Raw genomic sequence first — 20,257 nt, forward strand, 5'->3', positions numbered from 1 at the left:
GTTATGTCCTAACTTGTTTGCAGATACCAGAATAATGGCTTACACTGGTGATACTGAGGGAGAAGGAAAGGAAAAAATCAGTTGGGGAATACTCGGACTGCAAAAGCAGCCTGCCTCAAAAGTCACAGCAGCAGGAAAAAAATAAAACAACATGGGAAAAACCTCAGGCTGCACCTGCATGCAGATAATCAGACAGAGTCCAGCAGAGACAGAGTCCAGCAGAGAAGCCCTTTGTTCTTTGTATAATTAGCAAACTCCCAGGAAAAAGTTTATTCCCCTTTTCAGGCATATACACGGTGGGCTCCATGAAACTGGCACAGGGAGGAGGGGGACTTACCTAAAACAAACCCACAGTTATATAAACAAGAGAAGTGGTGCTTTGCCTAGAGATATACCTACAGCTGCATAAGGGCAATTGCACAGACAGTTTTACTGGTAAAAAGTTACTAAAACAGTTACAGGGAGGAGAGCAGTTTCATATAGAAGTTTATTGCAATCAGCTGCAACCCAGCAATCCACTTGGACTCCCCTCTGCTGCGGAGAGCTTTCTTCTTTAGCTTATTAAACTTTTGCTCCAACCTCACCCTTGTAGCCATGTTCCTTAATCTTCTTGGATGTAAGACAAAGAACCCTGGGTACTAGTTCAAACAATGAGAAACTGCTACATTAAAATGCATTAGTGAGACTGCAACAATACCTTTGCTCATTGTACAAATTAAAAGAAAAATCATTCCCTTTCCCTCAATCACATAGAGAACAGCACTTAAGTGTTCAGAAGTAACCCATGTCACACTCCAAATACAAAATGATTTACATGCAGCAAAATATACAAGAAGTGAATTAAAATATAATCATATTCACTTGGCACAATTGTAACTCCATTAAAACAAATGTGAAAAATACTGAAACTGACCTGAATTTAAGTTTCTTCAACAGAAACATAAAAGTAATAAAAAATTACATGAGATATATTGAAGCAAAATGCCCTCTTGAGTTTTTCCCTTAAATTTCTGTTTTTTTAAATACAGTTTTAATGCCAAAGAACTCACAACTATATTTTTAAAGTGAATATTATCGCATTGTTTTTGCATTATCTTGTGGGACAGAAATGCTAAGAGTTACAGATTACCACCTTAGAAGTAGAGGCAGTGGTCTGTTTTTGTATTTAAACGGTCCCAGATTTAGATCTCCACACAATTAAACCAGAAAAGGGGGATTGTGTACTCACAGGTGCCGTGGGCACACGATATGGGTGCATATACATTTGGATATAGGTACACAACCTACTACATACACACATGTATAACACACACAAAGACTCACCCATGCTCCTCCCTCCCACACCCACTTATACACGCAGGATAAAAAGGAACCCAACTCAGTTGCCCATATTGTGCAAGATATATCAAGTGCATTGCCAATTACCTTTACATTAGAAAACCAAACCAAGCCAGGGAAAAAAAAAAGGGGGGGGGTATTACTACTTAAGGGATTTATAACAAATTTTGGGGCATACACAATACTTGGTATAATTCTCCAACACGGTCTTCTATTGAACCCTCCCTGGATAAAGGAAACCACAACCATTTAAATAATACAAGAAAACCAAACCCAGTTTACATTGGCAAAAGCGAAAATTAGGTGGGTGGCTACAGGACTTTGTAAACACTCTTCTTCCTCTCCTCCCCCCTGGGAAAATAAAAACTAAACTAAAATAAAATAAAATTTTAAAAAGCCCAAAACAAATCAAAAAACAAAAACTGCAAGGAAAGTGTCAAACCACAAAACAAAAGAACGCTCCACAGACGCTCAGCACATCTTCATTTGTGGGCGCTGGCGCCCTTTCCCTGTGGGCGGCGCCAGCTCCTTTCTCGGCAGCCTGCACAGCTGTTGGGCTGGAGCTACGCAAGCCGGGTGTAGGTAAGTGATCCCGCCGCGGGCGGGCGGAGGTGGCCGGGCAGCCGCCGCTGTGCCCGGGTCTGGGGTAAGTTGCACTGCTACCCTGGGCCCCAGACCTCACGCCTCTCCTCAGGAGCTCCGCGGCTTCGGCTGCTTCCTCCTCCCTCTGTGGGCTGGGCTGGGGTCCTCGCGAGAAGTGCTGCCCCCGCTCCCTTCTCCAAATCCACAGGCCCTGGCTCTCTGGAGACAGGGAGGCTCATACAGGATATGTGCAAATGCTTTTTATTACAAGCCGAGTTGAAAGACACCCGTTTGCTCTCCGGTCCTTTTGCTGAGCGCCGCAGGAAGCCGGGCTCCCCTGTCCCCAGAGGCAGCCGCAGGTTCGCGGCGCAGGGCCTGCAGTGCCAGTAGCGGGCAGGCGCCTCTGCCCTCCTCTCCGTCCCTGATCTCCCGCCTCCTCGTCACCCGCCGTCTCTGCGGACTCACCCCGGGCTGCGGCCTTTCTTCCCTCAAAGCAGGCCCTTTACACATCGGACTCTACGTCTTGTCCCAATACAAATACATGAAAATGCGGTTCTTCAGGTGGCGAGAACAGTGAGCACTTCTGAAACAAGTCCATTAGGAACACTGAAGTAAATCTGAAGCTTAACGCCCCGGCGCCCTGACTACGGGCTGCCGAGCGGACCCTGAGGTCCCGCAGCTACCCCGCACTCGCGGCCCTGGGCGCGCAGCTCCCAGGCTCTTCTGCGCTGGCCCCTGCCGGCATTGGCCAGGTCCCGGAAGTTCACGAAAGGCAAGAGGGCGTCTGCAGGGCTCCGCGGGGCGCCCAGCTGAGGACTTTGTGGGCCTCGCACTCTACCTCCTCTCCTGTCCTGTCACAGGCGGAGGCCAGCTTCTGTGTTGAGATCTCCGTGAACTCGGGGTCTTGAGCAAATTGCCCCAGTCCTGAAATCAAAACCTAGGGGGCGGGGTTGGAGGCCATGAAGAATCAAAGGAACATTATCACTGATGCTTGACTCCTCTAGAGGGTGGCAGCAAGGGGCATCTGACGCGGAACTTCGCGGGCCAGTGCATGTGTGTGTGCCTGCGTGTGTGCGCGGATGTGTGAGGGGTTGTGAGGGGTGCTTGTAGGAAATGAGCAGAGAGAGAGCATCAACCGAAGGATTAGGGATGTGTAGGCCAGAGAAGAGTTTTGCCTTGGGTATTAAAAGCCGTCATCAAATAAAGACTTGCCTCACAGAGGGACGGGGGAGCCTGCCCTGCTGCTTCCTAGGCCTATCCCAACCTGCCCTTCTCTTCTCTGATGCCTTTCATATGTTTTTTTTGTTGTTGTTGTTATTTAGTTTTTATTTCATAATCATAAACTTAACTCTGCAATCCAGCTAGGCATGGGAGAGAACAAGGAAAACATGGAACCCAAAGGGAACTGCAGCGAGAGCAAAGATTCTAGGATACTGCGAGCAAATGGGGTGGAGGGGTGCTCTCCTGAGCTACAGAAGGAATGGTCTGGTGGTTAAGATAAAACACAAGTCAAACTTATTCGAGTTGTCCACAGTCAGCAATGGTGATCTTCTTGCTGGTCTTGCCATTCCTGGACCCAAAGCGCTCCATGGCCTCCACAATATTCATGCCTTCTTTCACTTTGCCAAAGACCACATGCTTGCCATCCAACCACTCAGTCTTGGCAGTGCAGATGAAAAACTGGGAACCATTTGTGTTGGGTCCAGCATTTGCCATGGACAAGATGCCAGGACCTGTATGCTTTAGGATGAAGTTCTCATCTTCAAATTTCTCCCCATAGATGGACTTGCCACCAGTGCCATTATGGCGTGTGAAGTCACCACCCTGACACATAAACCCTGGAATAATTCTGTGAAAGCAGGAACCCTTATAACCAAATCCTTTCTCTCCAGTGCTCAGAGCACGAAAATTTTCTGCTGTCTTTGGAACCTTGTCTGCAAACAGCTCGAAGGAGACGCGGCCCAAGGGCTCGCCGTCGACGGCAATGTCGAAGAACACGGTAGGGTTGACCATGGCTAGTAGTACAAGAATTTCTTCGGCGGCAGCGTCTGCAAAGCCACCTTTCATATTATTCTTCCCAAGAAACCTTCATTCTCCCTGCTGAAACTACAGCCCGGAGCCCACTGCCCGGAGCCCGCTGGCTGTATTTCCTGGGGTGAGGATCCAGCAGTATGCATGCAAACATCATGCATGCACCTGCTCGGAAAGGCCAGCAGGCGACCCCTAAAACTTCTCCATCCTCCCTGCTGGCAGCTTTATGCCTGGCTACGGGAAAACAAGCTCCTGAGACAAAGGAAGGGAGGAAGCCTCAGAGCGCACCTGGCACAGCTCCTCCCAGGTGTCTGTTCGTCTTGCTCCCAACCCACATCACTCTCTCCTGCTGCTGCCCAATTTTACTTTGGAGCTCCTGCCCCTTCCTGACCTGTTGCATACGTGTTTATTTATTATCTGTCCCTCCTCACCACAATGTGAGTCACTAGAGCAGAGGCTGTTTCTCAGCTGTGTCCCTGCACCTAGAACAGCGCCTGCACGTGGTAGGTGCTCAGGAGAGATCTGTGAAATGAATAAAGGGTAATTGTCAGGCCTCTGAGCCCAAGCCAAGCCATCGCATCCCCTGTGACTTGCACGCATCCCCTGTGACTTGCACGTGTATGCACAGATGACCTGAAGTAACTGAAGAATCACAAAAGAAGTGCAAATGCCCTGCCTCGCCTTAACCAATGACGTTCCACCACAAAAGAAGTGAAAATGGGCAGTCCTTGCCTTAAGCGATGATATTATCTTGTGAAATTCCTCCTGGCTCAAAAAGCTCCCCCACTGAGCACCTTGTGATCCCCACTCCTGCCTGCCAGAGAACAACCCCCCTTTGACTGTAATTTTCCTTTACCTACCCAAATCCTATAAATGGCCCCACCCTTATCTCCCTTCGCTGACTCTCTTTTCGGACTCAGCCTGCCTGCACCCAGGTGAAATAGCCATGTTGCTCACACAAAGCCTGTTTGGTGGTCTCTTCACACGGACGCGCATGACAGTAACAAGGCCACATGAAGCATCAGAGTTTTGGAGTTTCAAAGGACCTTCGAAGCCATCTAGTTTAAGTTCCCATCTCCTGCAATGACAGCCTAATGACTGATGGGCACCATCTCTGCTTGCATATGTCTAGTGATGGGAGGCTCGCTACTTTTTAGGAAATGCCCCGTCGTTTTGGGAGAGTTCATTTGGGAATGTCTTCCTCATGTGACCTGAAATGTCCCCGCCTGTCCATTGAGCTAGTTGCTCCAAGACCGTGATCCTTTCCCCATGCCTCCCATTGCAGGTGGGAGATGCCCAGCACAGCCTCTGAAGTCATCTCCTTTCCTGGTTTACCTAATTCCTTCAACCAATTCTCCTGTGAAATGGTTCCTAGGGACCTTGCCATCCTGATCATCCTCCTTTGGGTTTGTTCCAGTTTGTTGAAGGTCCCTTAAAATGTGGTGCCAGGATGCTCTAGATGCTCTCACCAGGCAGAGTACAGTGGACCTGAAAGCTCTCTTGTTCTAGACAAGCGGCTCTCCAGCTGGCTGTGCATCACAATCATCAAAGGGCTTTAAAAAATATCAGTTGCACTTGTCATGGGTTTCCAAAGTGCCACAGGTGATTCTTACGAGCAGTCAGGGTTGAGCACCACAGATGCTGACACTCTCTTTGCAGAGATCCAGTTCAAACTCACTTTGCATTTTGTGCAATCACAGAACATGGACGGCTCATACGATGGAGCCCCAAGGCCTTTCTTGACGTTTACTAGCCTATGGCAGGGATACTTTTCTCGGTAGCTTTTTTCTCTGTCTGTATTAGGCCCAGCCTTAAAAGAGCCAGTAACATCTTGTGTGGTCCTGTTTTCCAGCGCCAGCTGTCCTTCTGTAGCCCTGAGAGGGAAGGGAGGGTCTTTCTGGCTCAGAGGCTTGACATACACTCAGTTTGGAAAGAGCCAGGTTCTCCCTCTCTGCTCCCCATGCCAAGTCCCCTTGCTGCCCATGGCCTCTCCCTTCCCTGCCTGCTGTGTGATAAGGAGTCATGTACCACCTCACCAGGCTGCTGGGACTGCTGTGGAACTGCCTCCTAGGGTCCCAGCCTGGCTACCCACCATGGGGAAGACAGGCCAGGCTCTCTGGTTCATGCTGCCATCCCTGTGCCAGGGGGTGAATTGTTGGGAGTGGTTGGTGCCAAGCAAGGCAGGCCCCTGCTTCTGAGCAACCACTGCTTTGCAGCTGTTGTTTCCAGCTAGTTCCACCCACTCACATGCCGTCATTTTCACCCATCTCAATCCTGCCTCATCAGACCTGGCATCAATTTCAACCATCTCAAAATATAATTTATGATTATGTCAGTCTGATGTGGCCTGCTTCTCCTCTAACTTCAGAAAGCTGTGGTTGAGTGGAATCAAGATAATCTGCATTTCAACCCTGGGCCTGTCACCTAGCAGCTGTGAATTCTCTCACTCTTGGTCTTCTCATCAGTATAATAGAGAATCGTGATGCCTGTATCTTCTATAAACCAGAACACAAATACCCTCTATATCAATCTATCTTATAGGGTTGGTGTGAAGTTCAAGCAAAATAAGGTCTGTGAAGTATAGTGCACATCACACAGAGCTAGACCAAACTAGTATTTGCTGCTTTAATTTTTACAATTAATCGGGCCATTAACAGTGCCCCACCAACCTCTAGCTCAGGTTGTCGTTGACCCATAGTTTAAGTCTCACACTATATTGTAATCAAACTATTTACATATTGTGTCCTCTGTCCCAGCATGTTCTTGAGCCTCATGAGGGCAGGGACCAGGCTTGCTTGCCTTGACGACCTACACTGGCAGAGGCTCCCCAGCGGCAGCTGCTCTGATGAGATGTGCTCCCTGGAGAGAGCAACACTGTGTGGGGAAAGCCCAGCTCTGAGAGGCAGAGAGAACGGGAAGGTGACTGCCTATGTGGGAGGGAGGAGAAAGGGATAAAGAGGAGTACAAAATAAAGATGACTTTCTTGCCTACCAGCAGGCTGAGAACAGATGGGGGAAACCAACTTGTAGAAATCTTTTAGAGTACAGCAAAGCACCATGGCACACATGTACCAATGTAACAAACCTGCACGGTCTGCACATGTATCCCAGAACTTAAAGTTAAGTAAGTAATAATAATAATAATAAAAGAAAAAAAGAAATATTTTAGAATAACACACACAGTGTCCCCATAGTTTGCCACCTCCCTAGCCCAGCTCATCATGGTCCCAACGTGGGGCTCCTGGGTCCCTGGAGATCTAGGAAATGTTCAAGGTATGTTAAATATTTTGGAAAGCCCAGTGGAAATCATACTTTTTTAGGCAATGTCACCTGGACTAAGCAAAACAGTGCATTTCTTTGAAGTCAGTTGGGTCACACTGGTCATCTCATGCTGATTATGAGCTTTGATTAGCAGCTGAATGCCTTTGGGTAAAAAAAAGTTATTTAAAGCCTAGGTCCATGTAGGGAATATATAATTAAACAAGTAAAAATTCAGGAAACCGAGGTTTAGACCTCAGTTTTAGACCTCTATTAACCCCACCTTACCTGGGGTTAATAGAATGATCTTAGATAACTCTTTAAGTGAGTTAGTCCTAAATACCAAGAATATGTTTGGTACTTGCATCTTGCATTTCACTATCTCACCTGGAGCCAGCCAGGCCAAGAGGGATTCCATCCAGGGAATCTCCCTGACATGTTTTCCTTGGATGCCACTCCCCACTCTTGACCATGTTGCTGGCAGGTTCTTGGATCATTTCTCTGTGTCGGTGGATGGATTGTTGTGCAGCTAAATTTCCAGTATGTTCAAACTCTGTCTGCATGGGTGCCCTGCAGCTTAAGCCTGTTTGATGAGGGGACATCTATGACACCACAAGAAGATAGCTCAGGCAGATCCTGCAGTTGCTGATTCTTCGGGATCCTGGGAAGAGTTCCTACTGAGCAGTATTTCCTAGGTCCACCCTGTGACATTACCACTTTGCTAAGGCTCTCGCCTGTACAGGAAGAATGAGCAGCCCTAGCGAGGGGCTGTTAGGGCCAGGGGTAGGAGGTGTACCAGCAGTAGGAGACAGGGAAGACTGACTGATCTCTAGGGGATTTGTCCCTTATCTTGGAGACTGTCCAGCCTGCTCGGTGGTGGCTGGCAGCCTGTCCAAATGTATGAGCCACCAGAGGGTCAAGCAGATGCAGGGCAGGGCTATCTTCTGGGAGATGTGTCCCCCTAAATTCTTCTGTCACTTTAGATATTCCAGGTAGAAGGAAGTCCTTTGACCTGCAAAGCCAGCCAGAGAACCAGGAACAGGGCAGGGAAAGAGCATGCTAGCCTGAAATGGCTCACACCCAGCTGGGGTACAAGAAGCAATGTCTGTGGCCCCGGACACACCTCCTTTCCCCACCCTGTCACCTTATCTCTGAGACATACTGTGCAGCATATGTCCAAGGCCCATCTGGGCACACCATGCCTTTGGGATTCTGTTTCACCACTTTGGAAATCTGCCCAGCTCGCTTTGGGGAGGTTGTTTGAGTCAGGTTTCCATGGTCTCTCAATCATCCCTCAGCACTGACCAGTGTCCCCTTAGAGGGGACCACCGGCCACATCTGCAAAGCAAGGTGTGTGTTTAATAGTGAGGCAGAGCAGAGGGAGCCCGTCTTTGGGGATTGTTGGATGTTTCTCTTGTCTTCTTCTGGGTGTGTCAATTGTTGATTTTCATCACCCCGGTTGGAGAGCCTGGAACAGAGAACTCTTGGGGCTGATTCTGGGAGGCTGAGAAATGCCACTGTGTAGGGACAGCTGCTACCCCCAGAAAGCAGCTTGCTCTTTTCCTTAGTGAAGAGACCCTCCCCCTGCCCCACCATACTGTGCTTACATACAGGCTGACGTATTTCCTTCCCAGGAAATTCCGCCGTGCCCCCGGCATCACAGATGTCTCCAGACCTGCTGATTGGGAGTTTCCAGCTCCTCACTCACAGCTTGTCCTATGAACTTGCATTTCAGATTTGGGACAGTGAAGGCAGTCTCAGGTCAAAGGCATCAAGAGAGTTGAAAACATTCTAGGCTCATTAGGTTCTTTCAAGGAAAGGCCTCAGCTCCTGTGTTTGCATGTGCTGCTGCTATGTGCCACAGCTACTCTCAACTTTAACCCAGACTTACCAGCCACCCCCCATTTCTCCCTGCCCTGCCAACCTTTTCATCACCAAGGGCACATAAGCAGCTGCCTACAACAAGCGTACAATCATTCAGTCGGCGACTAGATGCACTGTAAGGAAGCTTGGGAGGTATTAAGTCAATGGCATCCGGGTCTTTTGATGGTGACTCACAGTCACCATCACAGTGAGAATATATTTGACACATTCCCATCATGCACGGATGCACCTAATGGAATCTTGTGCTTCACTATCTCAGCTGGAGCCAGCCAGGCCAAGAGGGATTCCATCCAGGGAATCTCCCTGACATCCAGGCATCCTCCCTGACAATGGATGCCATTTCCTACTCTTGACCATGTTGCTGGCAGTTTCTTGGATCATTTCTCTATGTCGGTGGATGGATTGTTGTGTAGCTAAATTTCCAGTGTGACTACGTTGCACACTGGTAAGTTCTAATCTACTTTAATCTATTCTCATTCATTCAAATTTTGATTTCACAATCCCTAGTGTGTTGGCCTGCAGTCTGAGAGGCACAGTTGCCTTTTAACTTCCTTTTGCAGGTGAAGCCACCAACTTGCTGGTCCCTGGTGCAGCCCCCACTTCTGAGGGGAGACACTGCTGCCTTCATCTTCTGTGAATCCACCCCTGTTCCTGGCACAGCACAGTAACTTTGAGTCTTTACAGATGTGCAACAGCCTTTGTTGAGTGAGACCTCACATTCTTATGCCTCCCCGCCTTGCTCTCATTCTCAACTAGTCAAGCCCTCCCTATTATATTTCCTCTTAGACATGTCACCCGTACTCTTGCACATCCAGCTGTTTGACCTTGTGCATCACACATGTTAAGCTTATCCTGCCCTCAACTTTCTCTGAATGCCTGTACCCCTCGGGGTTTGTACCACCCTGTGGGCAATTAGTTAGAGCTCTCCATGTTATCTTCCTCTTCTGAGACCCTGTTAGCTTCCTAACTAGTTTGGAAAACCTCCTTGAGTATGGGGACTGGTTTATTCACAACCTAGCAGCCAAAATGGGTTAAAGCATACACTTTTCCTGACTTCCAGGATAGGTGGTTGTATATGAATTTGTATTCCCCAAAAATCAGTTTAGAGAATGTTATCTCTTAAGAAGCTTCCAATGTTTCTTTTGGTTTTGTGTTGACTATGTTTTATTTCGTCAGGAACATGAAGGTCTATCACCCCCACCATCCTATTTTGTTGATGGGGACATGAAGGCACAGGGTGGTTGATGGATTTGTCAAGAACTCCTGATCTCTACTATTTCCATGCTTTTCCTTATTCACTAGATTCTTCTTTCTTCATCAGGGGGACAGGAGACACCTCTGCTACTCCTCCAACCCAGTTCTGGAGCAGAAAGCTCTGGACCCCAGAAAGTCACATGCTGCCCTAGCTTGGCTGGAGCCTTTCCCCACATCCCCCTGGGGGGTCCAGGGCCTCCCTCCCATCACCTCCAGCCACACCTTTCCTTTCTTCACAAGCCTAAAAAGCTAGTCCTTCCTCAATATAAAGTACTTTCAGGAAAGCTTCTGAAAACAGTGTGTCTTTAATGTTTTTTAATGTAACCTACTGTCATCAAGGCATTTTACAAAGAGACTCTCTAGATACACACACATATTGGCAATGAACCAAATGTTTCACCACATAATACTAACATTTGTGACTTCTGATGCACTCTGATATTTCCTATTGTGCTATGCTATGCTATTCTTTTAAAGGGCTGACCAAATTGATGTCACAACCTTCTAATGGATCTAGGTCTGCAGTTTAAACACTCTACTGCAAAAATTCCAGCAAGGACAAAAATCTCAGCCCTAAATTTGCCAACAGTACCCTTTTCTGGGACTTTATTACAAGGTGTTGCATGAAAAATTTGTTAATTGTTAATATATGTATGTGTGCACTGAGTCTTACTGGAAAATATATTGATGACTATTGGTTACAGCCTAAAAAGAATGCTTGAAAGTTTTCCTGGTGAGAAAAGACCAAGCTAAAAAGGGGAGTCTGTGTGTGTGTGTGTGTGTGTGTGTGTGTAACAGGGGTGGTCCCATCCCCCTAATGAGATGCCACATGCTGTGCAGATGTTTTATAATATGTGATCTCTTCTTCTCCCCAAAATCATGTCCAGAGGAGAAATTCCATGGACCTGCCCCTGCCTCCCCCAGACCCTTCCCAGTACCATGACTGGCCTGGGCAGAGCTCACATCTCTGTGGGGAACAGGCTGGGCTTCCTGTGGGACTCAGGGTCTTCAATCACCTTTACTTCACAGGTCTCTTCCTCCTCAGACCCCTTGTCTTAACACACTACAGCTCTCTGGCTCTCTCAGCAGCGGCACCTAAAATATCCAAAATGGAGACAAAAAATCAGAGACTGCCAGCCCTCCTGCCCTTCCCTCAGCAAGTAAGGCATCACACACACATGCAGGCATGCACACATGCACACAGGCACATGAGCACACCTATTGCAGGAAAACCCCACCCCCGATATTTATCATGGATTCTTTTCTATTTCCTAAGCATCTCAGCTGGTTTGAGAAATAAAGGTAAAGAGTATAAGAGAGAGAAATTTAAAGCTGGGTGCCCAGGGGAAACGTCACATGTCGGCAGGTTCTGTGATGCTCCCCGAGCCATAAAACCAGCAAGTTTTATTAGTGATTTTCAAAAGGGGAGGGAGTGCACGAATAGGGGGTGGGTCACAGAGATCACATACTTTACAAGGGAATGAAATATCACAAAGCAAGTGGAGGCAGAGCGAGATCACAGGACCACAGGATGGGGCAAAATTAAAATTGCTAATGAAGTTTCGGGCATGTGTTGTCATTGATAACATCTTATCAAGAGACAGGGTTTGAGAGCAGACAACCTGTCTGACCAAAATTTATTAGGCAGGAATTTCCTCATCCTAATAAACCTGGGAGGGCTACAGGAGACCCGGGCTTATTTCATCCCTTCAGCTTCGACCCTAAAAGGTGGTTGCCTTAAGGGGGCCGTCTATAGACCTACCCTCAGGGTGCATTCTTTCTCAGGGATGTTCCTTGCTGAGAAAAAGAATTCAGCGATATTTCTTCTATTTGATTTTGAAAGAAGAGAAATATGGCTCTGTTCCGCCTAGCTCACCAGCACAGTCAGGCTCCAAGTCTTATCTCCCTTGTTCCCTGAAGATTGCTGTTATCCTGTTCTTTTTTCAAGGTGCCCAGATTTCATATTGTTCAAACACACATGCTCCACAAACAATTTGTGCAGTTAACGCAATCATCACAGGGTCCTGAGGTGACATTCATCCTCCTCAGCTTACGAAGATGAAGGGATTAAGAGATTAAGGTAAAGACAGGCATAGGAAATCACAAGGGTATTGATTAGGGAAGTGATAAATGTCCATGAAATCTTCACAATTTATGTTCAGAGACTGCAGTAAAGACAGGCACAAGAAATTATAAAAGTATTAATTTGGGGAACTAATAAATGTCCATGAAATCTTCACAATTTATATTCTTCTGCCGCAGCTTCAGCCAGTCCCTCCGTTTGGGGGTCCCTGACTTCCCGCAACACACACCAACACAATCCTCCTAAAATCACTGAGGAACCCATGGAGCCACAGAAGTGTTAAGATTAGAGTGAGGGTTTTGTGTGGAAGAAGGATGTCTGGTTTGGATCCAAGAAGATCTGAGTGCTGTCCTCCACTCACTCTAGCCCGAGTCACTTAGCCCACCCTGTGCCTCAGTTTCCCTTTCTATGAAATTGTGATAACACATGCCCTGCCTGACTCAGAAGCTTCCTGTGAGTCACAAATAAAGTAACAGATGAGATGATGCTTTGAGGGTGCAACGAACCAACTTTGAAAGAAAGGTCTGGGGCTGAATGATATAGGGCATTGTGGCCCTAGAGAGAAGGCTGTCCCTCCCCTTCATGGTAGACAGCTGGGCCTTTGGGCCTTTGTTTGGCACAGCTGAGAAGTTCCTGACATCTTATTTTGATAGTATCTTTGAGCAAAGGATAGTGAGCCTGAGGCCCTGCTGAGCCTGAATCCCACCTGAGCTCCAAATCTTCCTACACCAGGATGTGCCTTGGGATAGAACACTTTTCCCCCTGGGACAGGGGCTTCTGCTCATCTAGTCACACCTTCTTGAGGTGTGAGCTAAGTGTTCTTCCTTTTCCTAGCAGTGCCTCCCTCCATCTTTCTTCCTATAGAGCCTACATGCTGGGGCCCACTTTATCCTCAGGCCCCTGAGGGCACCAGGAAAAGATCCTGGCTTTGAGCCACTCAGACAGGGGAGGGGCAGAGCTCTCTCAGGGCTGCCCACCTATATTTGTCTGTCCTTGTTTTGCTATAAAGGGATACCTGAGACTGGGTAATTTATAAAGAAGAGAGGTTTAATTGGCTCATAGTTCTGCAGGCTGTACAGGAAGCATGATGCTGACATCTGCTTGGCTTCCAGGGAGGCCTCAGGAAACTTACAATCATGATAGTAGGTGAAGGGAGAGCAGACATGTCACATGGCTAGAGCAGGAGCAAGAGAGAAAGAGTGAGGTGCCACATAGTTTTAAACAGCCAGATCTTGCAAGAAGCCACCCACTATCACAAGGACAGTACCAAGGGGATGGTGCTAAACCTTCATGAGTAATCCACCCCCATGATCCAGTCACCTCCCATCAGGCCACACCTCCGATACTGGGGATTACAATTTGACACAAGATTTGGGCGGAGAGGCAGATTCAAACTATATCACCACCCCCTAGTTGAAAGGAAAGATGAGCTGTGGGAGCTCCACGTGGAGCAGGAGGATAGGAATATGGCCTGTGCTTTGGAAAGGCACAGTGGGCTGAGCTGAAGATGCAGAATGGCAGAGGGCAGGCAACACCACTTCTGACATGCTGGCCCATTCTGAGCAAAAGCAATCCTGGAGCCAGAGCTGCCCTTAGCCTTGAGCTACCACATGGAGGACAAGGCCCCAGAGGTAGAACTTGGGCTTTATTTTTCTTCTTCACCAAGCTGAAGCATCCTGAGTGTTGTTTTCACCAACTGCAATGGAAGAGAGTGTTAATGATGTTCAGTGAGCACTTACCATGTGCTGGGCATTGTGCTGAGTGCTTTGCTGTGTTTTATTTCACTGATAGATGTATCTGTGGGGAGAAGAAAACCCCTGGGCCCTACTCCCGCAGCTCCTCTAAAAATCTCTCTCCCTTAATGTAACATAGAACAAAGTTTCATATGAAAATGCCCTTAGAGGGAGGTAATTAAAATAGCAAACACTGGTTTTATCTAGCTCTACACCCTCCCCTCCCCTGCTGGGAGGGGTCAGAAGTGAAGGCCCTTGTCCAGGTCTGTCCTCAGGACACAGCCCAGAGACCAGGCTGTGCCCCACCTCCTCTGTGCACCCTGGAGTGGTGGCTTGGCAGCCCATTCTCATGCATGCACAAAAAGCCCACCTCACAGCTAGGTGAATGGCATTTTCTTTGTTCAGGTTGGCAAGGGTAAAGTGGGTGAGTCCATTCACTTTAGGGAGGTGGGGTACAGAGCAGGACTGAAGGCAGCACCCACCTCTCAACTGGCTCACCCCTTCTTCTGTCCTGTCTGAGGGTTCTCATCCCCTAGTGCCTTCTGCCCCCACACCCAGGCTAGAAGGCGCCTTACCTCACCTCCATCCTCCACGTCCAGCTGAAGCCACAACAGGGAGTTAATGAACCTAATGCTTTGGTGAGGGACTGGGAAGCCAAACCTGGAGAGACAGAGGTCCTGGGAAGAGGCCCAGAAGACAGTAGACCTTGCTCCTAGGATTGTGAAACAAGGTGCTTCCAGGCCATACAGCTGCCCTGCACATTATAGTCCTAATGATACAGACAGGTGACAGGGAAATACTGGGTAGAAGAGGGCAGTTCCCCAGCAAAGGCCCCACCCCCAAGCCTGGAAACCCACAGCCCTAAATAGGAACAGGCATTCCTGTTTTCAAGCCAAATGTTGCCTTTTGGCTCACCACACCCCTCTATCCTGTACCCATATAACCCCAAACCCCAGGCTTCACAAGCAAACAAACAGATGAACAAAAGAACAGAGGAGCAGAAGAGTGGCATGGTGGAGAAGGAGAGAAAAGAAGGAGCATCTGAATGTTGACAGGAGTTCAGCTGGGGACAGTCAGAGAGATCTGCCATGGGACAGCCAAACTCCAGGAAAAGATCCTCTTCCCACTCCATCCCCTTTTCAGCTCCCCATCCTTCCCTCTAAGAGCCACATCCATCACCCAATAAAATTCCTGCATTCACCATCCTTCAAATCTGTGTGTGACCTGATTCTTCCTGGATGGCAGACAAGAACCCAGGTATCAAGAGGGCACTGAGCTGGTTAACACTTAAGCCGTCTACAGACAGTAGAGCTAAAAGAGCACTGTAGCATGCCCACTGGGACTTTGAGAGTCATAGGCACACACCCCTAGATGCCACCATGGGGCCAAAGCCCAAAAGCACTCACCTCAGCTCCTGCACCTGCCCATCTGTGTGCTCCCCCTCCTGTAAGGGGTTTGAGTGGTGGCCAGACAAGCCGCACCCCTGTGGCATATCCTGCAAGGGATTACAGGGGAGCAGGGAACTCTCCTGTTTTACTAAGAGGTGCAGCATTAACTTACCTTGGAGGGCTGGAGGAGACCAGAAGAGACCACCTATCCCAGCTTCTTCCCCTGGATAGGAAATCCCCAGGGCAATTTCTGAGGAGACCACTCAGAGAGATAGACCACTCTCAGACCTATCTGATGGTAAAGTGGGAGAAAAATGTGGCTGGTGGTAAACAGAGCCCTGCCTAAATCAATTTGCTGTGTTTTTTTTTCTTTTCTATCACTATTAACTAAACAAAAGGTACATGTGACTGTGATATGAGTTTGTAGTTAGTAGTAATCAATTATTCATAGACCTGTGGACAAGTACCCCTCGCCCCTACAACTTTCTACTACCCATGAGATGCACTTATGACCTCAAGTGAAAAGATGTAGCCCAAACAACAGGCTGAGATCCTGAAAGTTGATATCTATTAGCACGGATTTCATCTCTTGATTCTGATGTTAATTTTTATTGAGCTTATTTTGCATGTGAAGAAATAGAGGCCCCAGGAGTTAAGCAAGTTCCCCAGGGGATAGTTGCTAGTGAGGGGCATAGTTTATGTCAGAAGCCAAGCTGAAGTATTCTGATGTTTTCACCACACCATGATGAAACACCTCCAGTGAAACTCCCACCTCCAGCATGAGAGAAACACTCCCCTCCCTCTTTATTCCTTACAGGGAAATTTACAGTTCTTCTAGTTTCCTTAGAAGACAATGAAAAGGATATCTCTCCAGAAGGAACATCAGCAACTTTATGGAGGCACTCCAAGTTGCTGCTAAAATTAGGGCATCTGAGATACCTTCCTGGCTCCAGCCAGAGTATGTTACAGGTAGTTGGAGAGGCATGAGCAGAGCAGAAGAGGGTTCTTCGCCACTCACTAGGAATGTGATGGTTCGACAATTATCATACTGCCTCTCTAAAAACGATAATTCAGTGTTGTACCCGAGTGTGTTAGAGAAACGCCACACTTTGAGACAAATTTAAGAGTCCCTTATTAGCCGGCGACCGAGAAACAGCTAACGCTCGAAATTCTCTCAGCCCCTAGGAAGGGGCTTGATTTTCCCTTACACTTTGGTTTGGAAAGGGGAGGGTGAGCTTAGTTACAGGAGTTCTGCAGAAGTAAAAACATGCAAAAAAAATTACAAAGACAAATGGTTACAGGGAAACAAACAGTTCCAGGTGCAGGGGATCTAAATCTATCATAAGGTAATAGGTATGGGGGATCTGCCGGACATAAACTCAAGGCTTTATGGTGTTATCTCTTGAGTGAAATCCTGGGAACTTTGTACATTGCTTGCCTCAGTACCTTATCAGTTAATTGAACCCTTTGATATGTTGAGAGTCAGCTTACACAAGTTAACTCCTTGAGGAAGGGGGTGGGTAAGGAGTCCTTGATGTCTTGTAAATGAAGGAGCCAAATGGAGTTCATCTGGCTTTCTTGGCTAAGGGAGAGACTATTCATGAGGAAACAAGGCTAGGTGATTAAGGGAGAGTCTAAAAACAAGGCTAGGTAGTACATTCCCCACTTGTGTATTTGGGGAATCAAATCGTTGATTCTGTTGTGCCCTGAGTTCCGAGACCCTCCTCAAAGACGACCACCAGAAACCGAAGTCAAAGCCAAGCGGCCAGGATCACTTTATTGCAGGTTCGAACTTGGACCTCTCTCCGTACAGGCATAGTCAGGAGGGCAAGAGAGAGGTCCCGAGCACAGCTCAAGCCTACTTTTTATAGTAAGGCACAAACAGGTTACAGAAGATTAGGGCATTTTTGCAGTTACAAGATTGGGATTGGTTGACATTTTGAAGTTTGAACATTCGGCAGTTTCTGATTGGCTCCCGCCCTTTTTTAAACCACTAAACGTCTAGGGGTTTTTTTTCAGACAAACTGCTTGCTTAACCATGGGTGGGAGGGGGGTGGTTTCGATTGAGCAAGCAGGGGGTATGTGACTGGGGGCTGCAAGCACCGGTAATCAGAACAGAACAGAACAGAACAGGACAGGGACTTTCACAACGCTTGTCCATACAACGTCTGAAATCTATAGATAACATAACCGGTTAGGTCAGGGGTCGATCTTTAACCAGGCTCAGAGCGCCGCCCGGGCTGTCTGCCTGTGGATTTCATTTCTGCCTTTTAGTCTTTTCATTCCCCCCTGTCTCTGGTACCTTTAAGAGCCAATCTTGGGTCTTATACTGATTCTGTTGTCATGACAGGCTGGTATTGGGCTCTAAGGACCATTAGTTGGACTGTGTTGATTCTATCTTTAATAAAGTTTATAATTTTGGACATTATGCAGGGCCCTATGGTAAGAAGGAGGAGTAGGCTAAGTAGTGGCCCCATGAGGGGCATTAGGAGGGAGTACATGGAGGATGCCCACCAACTATCAGCTGCAGAGGTAAATTTTTGTTGTTGTAATTCTATGCTGAGTTTGTGTAGCTGTTGGACCCATGTCTCTACTAACCCTGATTCATTTATGTAAAAACAACATTCTTCTTTGAGAAAGAGACAAGTTCCCCCTTTTTCAGCTGTTAGTAGGTCTAGGGCGCATCAGTTTTGTAAGGTAACCTGGGCGAGGGAAGTTAGTTGTCTTTGTAAGGAGGCTAGGGATTCGGCAGAGGCTTCCATAGCTGTGGAGAATTGTTGGGAGAGTTTAGCAGTTGTGAGTAGAAAATGGCCTAAGGCCCCTCCTGCCAGTCCTGCTGCAACTACGGATGTGACGAGTGAGACGCCGGCCACCAGGGGAAGAAATATAGCCCGTTTTGTTCTGGGGGATGGTATGCTGTCCCATATGTTGTCCCATCCCAGATATTCTGCAGGGGTTCGTAAAGTTAATTGGGGAACCAGTGTGACAGGGAGGCATAAGAGGGTCTTAGTGGCCTGGGTGGAAAGATTTTTATGTAGGGTTCCATTGCACCAGAAGAAGGAACCATGAGGGGCGAACAGGGTTGTGTTAGGAGAAGAGGTCTTATTGCAGAGGGAGGTGCTAGCATTTGAGTAGCAGAATGAGACCTGTGTTTGCCCGGGGCTCAAGAATAGGGGGACACCAGAGAGGAGGAAGGGTCCTGAGCTGTGTGTAGGAGAATTATTGAAGGGGCCCGTGAGTGGGACGGCCGTCAGGGGTGGTCACCCTAGGGCAGCACAGAAGAAGCACACGGAGAGATTGCCTAGACTGGTGGCGTTTGCAAGCAGTAATCCCTCTCTTAGTAGAGATAACCAAGAGAAGGGGCGGGGGGAAGTTAAGGCTGAGAGTTGTATGTTTAGTTCTTTTTCCTGTTTCTGGATTGTAGCCTGGAGGGTGGTTTGGATCTGAACAAGAGAGCGCCAAAGGTAAAGGCGGCTGCTGGGCCACGTTGTTTTTGGGGTCATGTACATGGCCCCTTTCTGTCGGGTGGTCCAGCGGGAGTCCCACGGATCCCAGACAACCCATGTATATCCTAAGTTGGTTTTGAAAAAATTATGAGAGTTATAGCGTTGTCCGGAGAGGGTCTCGGAAGCTGTGAGAGTTTTGGCAGTGTGGATTTTACAGGACCCATAAGGACAACTGACATTCTATTCGACCCAAGAATCTTTACAATAGGTGATTTCTTGGTCAAAGAGAAAACAGATAGCGGGGGTGACCTTTCCTGGTTGTGCGGCAAAATCAGAGAAATTTAGATAGATGGCTGTTTGACACCCTGCAGGGTGGCAGTCAGCCATTGCCAAGACCTGGCTCTCTTTTTGTGTCTGGGCATGGTCGGTCCAATTCTCAGTTAAGTAAAAACGCCAAGCAAATGGGGATGAGGCCCCCTGTGATTGGGTCTCCCAGATAAAGGCCTGTACAGGCAAAAGCATTGTGAGGGAAAGGGATATCATATTTACAGTTTAGGTTGTTGACGGCGCAAGGTGAGTTTTAAAGGATTGTCTTTAGTCCGGTTGATCGTCCAAGCCGCTGGCGGTCTGACGAGGTCCGAGACTGGATCTGGATCCGAGACTGGTTTGGCATGTGTGTAATGGATCCAGGCGGCGATTCCTTCCACCTTGAGTGCGGTTGGTGTTGTCAAGATTATCTGGAATAGTCCTTTCCACCTCGGCTCTAAGGTCTCTTGCCGATGGCGTTTGATGAGAACCCAATCTCCTGGCTGGAACTGATGTGGTTCGGGTGGAGATCCTGTTTTGTACAGTTCTCTTAGGTTAGGCCAGACCTCCTCATGAATTTTCTGTAGGGCTTGTAGGGAGAATAAGAGTTTAAGACTATTATCGGCTTCGGCTTGGATGAGATTGTCTTTCAGGTCAGGGATGATGGGGGAGGCCGACCATACATAATTTCATAAGGGGTAAGTCCTAATTTGTAAGGGGAGTTACGCACTCTGAACAGAGAGTAGGGGAGAAGGAATACCCAGTTAGCGCCAGTCTCCATGGTCAATTTAGTTAGGGTCTCTTTTAATATTCTATTCATTCTTTCTACCTGCCCTGAGCTCTGGGGGTGGTATGCACAATGTAATTTCCAATCAGCCCCGAGAATGGAAGCCAGTCCCTGACTTACCTTAGCGACGAAGGCAGGCCCATTGTCTGATCCTATCATAACTGGGAA

At 47.9% G+C, this 20,257-nt stretch overlaps 1 protein-coding gene and 1 long non-coding RNA gene across 2 annotated transcripts; one reads left to right on the forward strand and one right to left on the reverse strand.

Annotated features, from left to right (window-relative positions):
• The first annotated feature begins 1,863 nt into the window (after nt 1–1,863).
• On the forward strand, nt 1,864–15,374 carry LOC111540596. Its single transcript, XR_002731034.2, has 2 exons — nt 1,864–1,920; nt 15,119–15,374. It is a non-coding gene; the product is annotated as an uncharacterized LOC111540596 (long non-coding RNA).
• LOC111540595 (peptidyl-prolyl cis-trans isomerase A) lies at nt 3,232–3,973 on the reverse strand. Its single transcript, XM_023208982.2, has one exon. The coding sequence runs from the start codon at nt 3,931–3,933 to the stop codon at nt 3,436–3,438; it is 498 nt and encodes a 165-aa protein (XP_023064750.1). The 5' UTR covers nt 3,934–3,973; the 3' UTR covers nt 3,232–3,435.
• Nucleotides 15,375–20,257: the final 4,883 nt, after the last annotated feature.

This window comes from Piliocolobus tephrosceles, chromosome 10 (assembly GCF_002776525.5).
Source record: "Piliocolobus tephrosceles isolate RC106 chromosome 10, ASM277652v3, whole genome shotgun sequence".
Lineage (NCBI taxonomy): Eukaryota > Metazoa > Chordata > Mammalia > Primates > Cercopithecidae > Piliocolobus > Piliocolobus tephrosceles.

Bases quoted from the DNA above. Each gene is read 5' to 3' on its own strand.
- LOC111540595 (XM_023208982.2), bottom strand. From the start codon at position 3,933: ATGGTCAACCCTACCGTGTTCTTCGACATTGCCGTCGACGGCGAGCCC.